This window comes from Cyprinodon variegatus, unplaced genomic scaffold (assembly GCF_000732505.1).
Source record: "Cyprinodon variegatus isolate N-32 unplaced genomic scaffold, C_variegatus-1.0 Scaffold20, whole genome shotgun sequence".
Lineage (NCBI taxonomy): Eukaryota > Metazoa > Chordata > Actinopteri > Cyprinodontiformes > Cyprinodontidae > Cyprinodon > Cyprinodon variegatus.
This window is the reverse complement of record NW_015150473.1, coordinates 995,759-1,004,637: the sequence shown is the minus strand read 5'-3', so window position 1 is coordinate 1,004,637 and position 8,879 is coordinate 995,759. Positions and strand designations below refer to the sequence as shown.

The window sequence follows — 8,879 nt, the reverse complement described above, 5'->3', positions numbered from 1 at the left end:
TATCTATCTATCTATCTATCTATCTATCTATCTATCTATCCATCCATCCATCCATCCATCCATCCATCCATCCATCCATCCATCCATCCATCCATCTAAAGATGAAACAAACTTGGTCGTAAAAAAAAAAATATGTTCTTTATTAAACAACAAAAAAAATCATTTCCCCCTCTTTTTACAACACTGATGGCTTAAGGTGGACAATATAATATTTATACTCTGACATTGGTGGATGGTGGACAAACCCGCATAACAAGAACAAGAAAGTTGCACACTTATATAAGGCTTCACAGCAATCAGGTGAAAACAAACTCTGCACATGATCACCACTGAACACTGCAAACGATCAGATCACATATAATGTTGTCTACCAGCTCACAGTATGCTTGGGAGAGTGACCAAGGAAAAAAAAAACTAATAAATGGAAAACTCATTCATAATATTTAATTAGGTCTCCTAATCTGCTGGCTGTGCCATAACACACACACACACACATACACACACACACACATGCAGGGGTTTTGTTTAAGGGTTTATGTTTGTAAACATTTTTGCAGCTGCCTGACTGTGTAGCCATACCTTGGAGGACAAAACAAAAAAGAGAAAGAGAAAACTTGCCTACTCAGCAAATCTTTCAGAGGTAAATATAGCAGCATAAAGTGGCACGATGAGTCTCCATTACATCTCCAGCGGCTGGTTTTACTCTTTGCTTTACAATAAGCTCTAAAGTATCTCTTGTAAAAAGAAAACAGGGGATGCCAGCCTTGTTTTTCTCATTTTGAAACGGAATATTAACAACCGATTAATCTCAAACTGAGTCGTACAACTATCCTAATGTGGAAAATCTGACATCCAACTTATAAAAGCTAACAGACAGTGGGGTAAAGAGAAGAAGTATGGTGAAACCAATAAAGGGAAATTAAAACACAGAGGTTGCTATGTCTACATTCATCAAAACTCCATCACTTAAATCGGTTCACAGATGATACAGTATACTGTATAATAATGCATTTACTTGAAATCTAAAACAAAAAGATTAGTAGGGATGCAATTTAGAGCTTATGGGTTAATCTAATGCTGATCAATTCTAATTGATTAGTGGACACCAAATTTTTAAAGTTTTGCCTTTCGTCTTTTTTTTTTGTTTGTTTTTTTTAACAATAAGCTGAATTTAAATAGAAGCATATCATTATAATTTAACAGTTTAATATGCCATGTGTATTTTTTGCTGACTGAAGCACGTCCTCGACACCAGCTTTGGCTTTGTCCTCTGAATTATCCTTCCTTCCTTCCTTCGTCACCTTTGATCTGATCTCCTGACTGCCCTCCAACCTCCAGGACTTCAGCATCCGGGACTCTCTGGGCAGTGCAAGCTGCATCTTGCTGGCAGCCGGCTGGCTGAAACCAACCTCAGACAGAACTTTAAGACCAGGTTAGTGACTCACACATTCATAATCATCCTCCGCCAGATAGACGTGGTCACCTGTGTTCTCTTCCTGCAGAGGTTCCTGCCTTAGAGGCCCACACTGTTCACAGCAGATCAATTTCTTAATACATGTTTTTGAGAATCTAACTGCCTGTCTACCTCAAAAACTTGGTCTTACTGTTCTGATTGTGATAGAATAATCTGGCCATACATGAACACATTGGCAGACAGAAAGTGGCGTTTTGACTTTAAAAAATCTATGCAGGGCTCTGACATCAACTAGTCCTCGACCAGCTCCTCATTCCACTCCCTTTGCACCTATGTCAGTTCCTGGTCCGGCCACAACACCAGATCCTGATCCGATGCAGCTGGGAAGCAGTCTGTCATGATCTCAGAGCTCATGTCTGGCCTGATTATTCTATCATTCACCTGCCTAGAGCCGTCCAGTTTCTCAGTACTCTTCACCTGATCCACCTGCTGCAGCCTATATTTAACCAGCCCTTAACTAGTCATCAGGGGCAGATTATTCGAGTCTGTGGTGAAAGTTTTCTAGTGTACCTATGTGTTTTCTGATTGCCTGGTCCTGACCCATTCTGCCTCTGGACTTCTGAGCCTGACTGTTCCCATTCTGATTTGTTCGCCTGATCTGTCCTTGGACTCCTGTTGGATTTCTGCCTGTTTACCAAACCTGGAACCAATTCCTGACTGTGGTCTGGATTTCCCGTCGGTACCTCTTCGCACCTCTTATCTTCTGGCTCTGAACCCTGAGCACGTCCTCAACACAGGCTTTGGCTTAGGCATCTGGCTTATCCTGCCTTCCTTTGTCTGCTCGGCTCTGATCTCCTGCCTGTCCTCCAGCCAAAGGGACTTCGGTGTCTGTGAAATCTCTGGGAAGCGTTTGTCGCATCTTGTCGGCAGGCGACTGGCTGGAACCAACCTCATCCTCTGGGCTCCAACTGAACTTTAAGGCCAAGTTAGTCACTCACACATTGAAAAATCATGCTCCACCAGATAGAAGTGGTCACATTTGTTCTCTTTCTGAAGAGGTTCCTGACTAAGACACCCTTGCTGTTCACTGCAGATCCATTTGTAAATAAACGTTTTTGAGAAATCTGTCTACTTTGAAAAATGAGTCCTTCTGTTCTTATTGTGACATTCTAAGTATCTTTGCTTTCAGGAGACCAGGTATGGTCTGTTATTTATTGGTGTGAAGAGTGTGAACTGTTCATTGCATCTGTCTGGTGACAATCTTATGACTGCAGCCAGAGTAGTTATAAAATGTGATGCATGCATTAGCTTCAGTAGCAAAAGCAGTATAATAACTCTTCCTTGGAACACATTAGTTATATTGGCATGAGAGCAGCATGACTGGTGCTGATGACCAATATACAGATTTTTTTTCTACTCGGCCACATGCCATGAATATGCTGCAAGCTCTGCTACATGCCATGTGGCAACAGGGTTTGGGTTACACAGACACCATTATTATAAATCATCATGAAGTGATGTGTATGATCAAAACAGTCTGGAAACTTTCCTACTGTGTTTTGCTCTGAAGGCTTCTGCATGTATAGAACATCAATGGGATGGCTTTTTTCTTGGATAATAGTATGGTCAGCAGTCTAAAGTGAGCCTTTTCTGATTATAAGTCTGTAAAGACAACTTAATAACAAACCTGAATAGTTTGTAAAGCTAACAGGTTTTTTTTGTTACTTTGATTTAATGAATCTATAGGAATCAGTTTTTACTTGATTATGTATAAAACCTTGAAACTGAGATGGTAATTTTCCCAATGAGTCTAAGCCAGTATGTTTTTATAGAGCTAATAGCTTTTAAGTAACAGAATGGGTGCGTTATTTTTAATACAGCAGCAACAATCTTATCATAATCATAATCTTTTAAACCTGTTTTATTAACCCAGAGAACATATTCATATTCATTGAATGTAGCAAGAAGTTACAGCAGAGGTAAGTATGATGTATGATGCACGCTTATAGATGCAAAAGCGCACTTTCTATAGATGCACTCTTAAGTCAGGTTTTTCAAGTCTACAGAATTGTCTAATAGGTCATAAAGACAAGGTGAAGAGCTGAAGCTGGTGACATTATACCAGCAAAACAGTTCAGTTTCTATCAATGATTGATTAGTTTACTTGCCTAGAAAAGCTGTACTTAAATCTTTCAGACTATAGCTGTGGTACGAAAAAAAAAAAAAAAGAAGTAAGGCATAGTTTAGAGTAATGGATAAATAGATCAATAGATAAACGGAACTGTAAATAAATAATGAGTAAGAAATAAATTGTTGGCTAAGGTAACTAACAGATAGAGGGTCTAGCTCACTGGGTTTTCACAGTATCTTATCCTGTATTTTAACTTCCAGCAAAAGACTGGGATGTGTGAGGTGTCATGTAATCATGTATTATTAAAGCACGACTACTTAGGGTTAAAAATATCCTGCAGAAGTGAAGCAACATAACAGACCTTCCTTTAACTCTTTCTCTCTCCCTAAAATAACCACTCTTACAAACTTTAAACAAACATCCCCCTCCCCCATTTTTTTGTTCATACCAAGCTGCAAAAACATCCAAGATTCTTGTACAGTACATGCATGCAAGCCAAAGCTTCCCATCTCCTAGTTTTGGCATGCATAAAGCTATTCATGAGCAACAAAACTCTGCTGACAGCAGTATCCCCATTACACTGACAAGCCCAAACATCAGAGGAAAAGAGCACACAAACACACACACTCCCATGGACAGAGATGGTGAGGAGAAAGGACAGGGGGAGAAAGATGAGAGGTGGAAAAGGAGGACAGGAACACTCCAGGAAGAAAAAAAAAAAACTTTTACCCTCATCTAGCCCCCAATAATTTACTTTCTCTCTTTTGCTCTTGCATTTCTTATTAAAACATGCAACTGTAAGCTTAATCTGAAGCCACCTCTGCAAAGCGCATCCCCTTATTTGTCTTGTTAAAAAAATCAGTAAATGAGTAAAACCTATTAACAAAACAGATGCACCTTAGTTTCTCACCAGGCTTGAACTTCGCTTTAAAATTGCAAATCTGAAATATTTTGATTACTTTTATTTCCTAATCATCTATGGCAAATGGAACATTTGTTCCCAACAGTGGAAATATTTCTTAACGAAGCAGTGCAGCTGCTCTCTGATTAAGCAGATGCGTGGGTGTGTGCAAGTTTATGTGCGTGCGTATGTGTGTTTCCAGCAGCGGTCTTACCATTGATATGTTAGGGACTTGAAAATAAGAAATAATTGGCTGCTGTAGGCTCGAAAGTAATTTGGTGGGATTCTCTTTAGCAGCACACTGCTGTGATTCATATGTGACTTTGTGTATCGCTTTAGCTCTCAAGTTCTTCTAAACAAGACACGTGCTGAGATTTCTCAGCGTGCATTTATTTATTTTTGCTCATTTCTTTCTAATTACCGGTCTTCCATTGAACCGCTTTAATGAATTTGTCTGTCATGAAAACTGTGTCAAAATTCAGAGCATCTCTTAGAATGAACAATTGGTGTGAGTGGACTTCAGCAAACTTAATGAAATTAGATCCTGCATAAAGATATAATTAAATCCTCCTAAAAAAGACTTAATATCTATGATGTCAAACAAATCAACATGCTGTAAGAGCAGGGAGTCTCAGTGTTAGCTCAGTATGAAAAATAGAAATATTAACAAGGAAGTGAAAAACAGCTTATTTCTCAACTATACTATATAAACTCTAAAAAGTTTAGATGAGTAAATGTTGCAGCAGCAGGTTCAAGCTAAAAAGTTTAAAAAAAAAACTTCCAAGTTAAAACAAAACCTACTCTGAGGATCTCATCAATCTCACCATTTGCATCCTGATCCCAAATTTTTCCCATAGCCGTATCACCTACCTGGTTGTAGCTGTGCACGGCTCCTCCAACCTGCACGCCACGCTGAGGAGTTGCTGCAGAAATGCTGTCGCTAAGGGCGAGGGTCTGGTTGCTATGGTAGCTGGCAGAGTACTGGAGCGAAGCCTCCGGGGTGGAGTTGAGCTGCAAGGAACTCTGGGAAAGGAGAGCCGGTCCTACCAATTGAGACAGGAGTGGTGCATGGTTGGGTAGGCGGAGAGGGGTTTGGAGTTGAGTTTGTGTGCGAGAAAGAGAAAGTGAAAGATTAAGAGTGAGAAAGAGAGGAGGCGTGAAGGGGAGAGATTGAGAGGCAAAGAGTGAAATGGGGAAGAGAGAGAGCAGCAATTTAGAGCAGATAGTGCAGCAGTGCAGCACTCTGTGAGTTGGAGATGGCATACATAATTTATTAGCCGAGGAAGGGAGAAACACAGGAGAACACAGAGAATAGGAAAAGAAGGAGGAGCGGAGAAATGTAGTGGAAGGGAAAAAGAGGGCTGAGTAGAAAAGTTATGGTGGAGGGAAGGTCTAACAACTTAAACACAGCTTATTTACCTTCCCACTGATACTGTTTCAGACCACTCTAACATTGTATAAAACTGGCAAGTTAAGAATAAATCATTAAACAACTTCCCCCCACCCTTACTATTGCAGGAGGATTTTGCAGGTAATGGATAATTAAGTAGGCGACTAAATCAAATTTCCCTTCAGTGCTGATAGAGCTGCACCGATCCAATACCTGAATTACATCAGCTTCAATATTGACTTATTAGCTGGATCGGATATCAGTGATTTGATATCAGATATTGAAGATCCAATCCACTTTACTTTACAGTGAACTGTTGTTTCTTTCTCCTTGCTGCCAATTTGTTAATAATATAAAGTATATTTATATCTGTGTTCATTTGTTACCTTTTTTAACAATGTTTATGTCAAGGCTAAAGCCTTCATTCTCATGGAAAGATATACTGTATGGTTCATGGATCATGTATCTCAGGTATTGGATTAGATAAGTAAAACCTTGATCAGTGCATTTTTAGTGCACTATTATATACTATTATAACTAAAATTATATTGCAAAAAAATAAAAAAAACAAAGAATAAACATTTGCAGATCCATTGTTTATAAGTTGACCAACGCTTCATAATCTAATAAAGAGTGTAAGAACTGAGCTTCTGCTACAGATTTACTTTTACTGACTAAACAAGCATCATTAAGAGGAACTTTTGAAATGGGCTATACAAAATGCCATAAATTAGACAAAATAAAAAATAGACAGTTGTTTTTTGAGCTTAGTGAGATGATTGTGTATTTCATCACATAACAAATCAAAGAAAATAAATAAAAATATGGGAATACATATTACTATTCTCCTTCCCCTCCGTCATATATTTACTTGCTCTGTATTAATCTTTTCCTCTCTCTGCAGGATCGTGTTCCCTCTCTGCGTCTGTTCTCTGTGAGCCAGGATCAACTCTTCTGCCTCTCGCCTTCACAAGGCTTGTCTTCTTTCATCATGAATCACCCCCAGCTTTTTATGAATTATTAATACGGCACTTTTTTGTTACGCAGTCAGAGAAGAAACTCCTAAACTCATCGTCACTCAGCTTGGGTGTTTATTTTTTGTTATCAGAAAATAATCTATATGGATGTTTAGCAAAACTGCAAAGTGAAGTTTGTTTGGCACAATGATTGAGGGATAGCAAGGTTGGTTTAAGTAGTATGTTACATATATGACATTTTACAACGAATTATCGTTATGATTTTAAATAAAAAGCTAATATGTAATATACAGTATGCAAATACTGTGTGTAATACTGAAGATTTGAATTTTCAGTTTTTCTTTTTTAATAAATTTGCAAAAATGTTTACATTTTTTTTGTGTTTTTTCTGTCAAGCTGTGTTGCTAAGTTTACATTAATGAGAAATAAAATTAACTTTATTGATTTTAGCAAATGGTTGCAAAGAAAAAGAAAGTTAAACATTTTAAGGGGTCTGAATACTTTCTGTACCCACTGTAAGTCTACCTTCTTAACTATTTCTGTTCTAACCATTAAGCAATTTGGTCGAAGATAAATAAAAAAAATGTATTGATGTTTTCAAGACTGCGATGGACTGGCGACCTGTACAGGGTGTACCCTGCCCCTCCCCTTAGACAGCTGGAGATAGGCACCAGCATCCCTCGTGACCCCGCTTGGGATTAAGCGTGCCAGAAAATCGATGGATGGATGAATGTTTTCAAGAATTCTATCCTAACCTAAATTTATGTCAGATTTAAGAATAATCCACAAAAAAATACTAACTAAAGAACTGTTCAAAATACTGAGAGGTAAAAAAAAATACAAATGAAATAGATTTAATGCAAAAAAAAAACATTGAAACAAAGCCGCAGATAACTCCTATGCAAATAGAGTAATGGGTTTGCAAAAACAAATGGACTCACGCCACATCACCTCAATGTATTTTATCAAGTTTGCCTTCAAAAGTCTTCATGTTACTGGACAATGGTGGACCAGAGTAAACTCTTTCCTTGATTCTTTGTTTGGTCTCAAGGAAATAGCAAAACTGTTGTTCCTGTTGTTCCTCCCAAAAGTAAATGAAATAAATTACGTATATCTATTTCAAGATATACCCATTAATCTTACTCCTTCAATTTTAAAGTTAATAGACTATATTAAACTAGTTAGGGAAAGGGAAATCTTGGAGTCTCTGCTGAGACTGTCGCCCCCCACGGCCGCATCCCACATAATCAGAAAATTACGAGTACAGATTCTGTGATCATTCATTCTTTCTGGGGTGGTAACCAAATGCAAATTCTAAAGTCACACCTACATAAACATGCTGCTGAGGGTGGCCTTGGCCTTTCTGCTTTTTGCCATTACTACTGGGCGTACAATATTAAAACCTTGGCTTTTTAGATCGCATCTTCCAAGGTTTGAAAGAGGTGGTCTCATTGTCTAATTGGCTGCTAAATGAAGATGTTCCTGCTGCCCTGTTTTCCATTCTCTCTTTATCTTTCCAACAACTTGAGGATAATTCTATGCATAAAAATTAATTCAGGATTCTCAAGCAGATAATAATTCTTTTTTCCATCTATGCTCCCATTTTTCTGAACTCAGCTTTCAAAGCAGGCACAATGGATATAGTCTTTAAGCACTGGTTAATTAAGGGCATGGCTTTTATGAAGGACCTTTATATTGGCAAGGTTGATTACTCCTTTATGCAGCTCCAATCAAATGTTGGACTCCCCACTAGCCACCTATTTTCAACATACTGGCAAGCTCATAATTTTGTTAGAAAACACTTCTCCCACTTTGAAGCCCTGTCTTATTAGTACAGCTTCTGCATGCTTATAAAAAAGCTCCCTACCTCTAAACAGTTAATTCCTCACTTTGTCAAGTTATCTTCTGCAGTTAGACACCACCTTCTAATTAAAATAAAGAGGCATGGACTTTTGACATCTGGACAGACTGGTAACCTGTACAGGTTGTACCCTGTCATTTGCACAAAGACTGCTGGAGATGGATGGATGGATGGATGGATGGATGGATGGATGGATGGATGGATG

At 38.4% G+C, this 8,879-nt stretch overlaps 1 protein-coding gene across 3 annotated transcripts in view; it reads right to left on the bottom strand.

Moving 5' to 3' along the window:
• The window catches only part of LOC107094192 (catenin delta-2-like), a 303,403-nt gene that overhangs the window by 157,493 nt on the left and 137,031 nt on the right, over positions 1–8,879 (bottom strand). For all 3 annotated transcript variants that reach the window (XM_015389646.1, XM_015389668.1, XM_015389657.1), the window contains exon 6: positions 5,317–5,489. In XM_015389646.1, the coding sequence (XP_015245132.1) occupies positions 5,317–5,489 (173 nt within the window). The remainder of the gene's footprint in view (positions 1–5,316; positions 5,490–8,879) is intronic.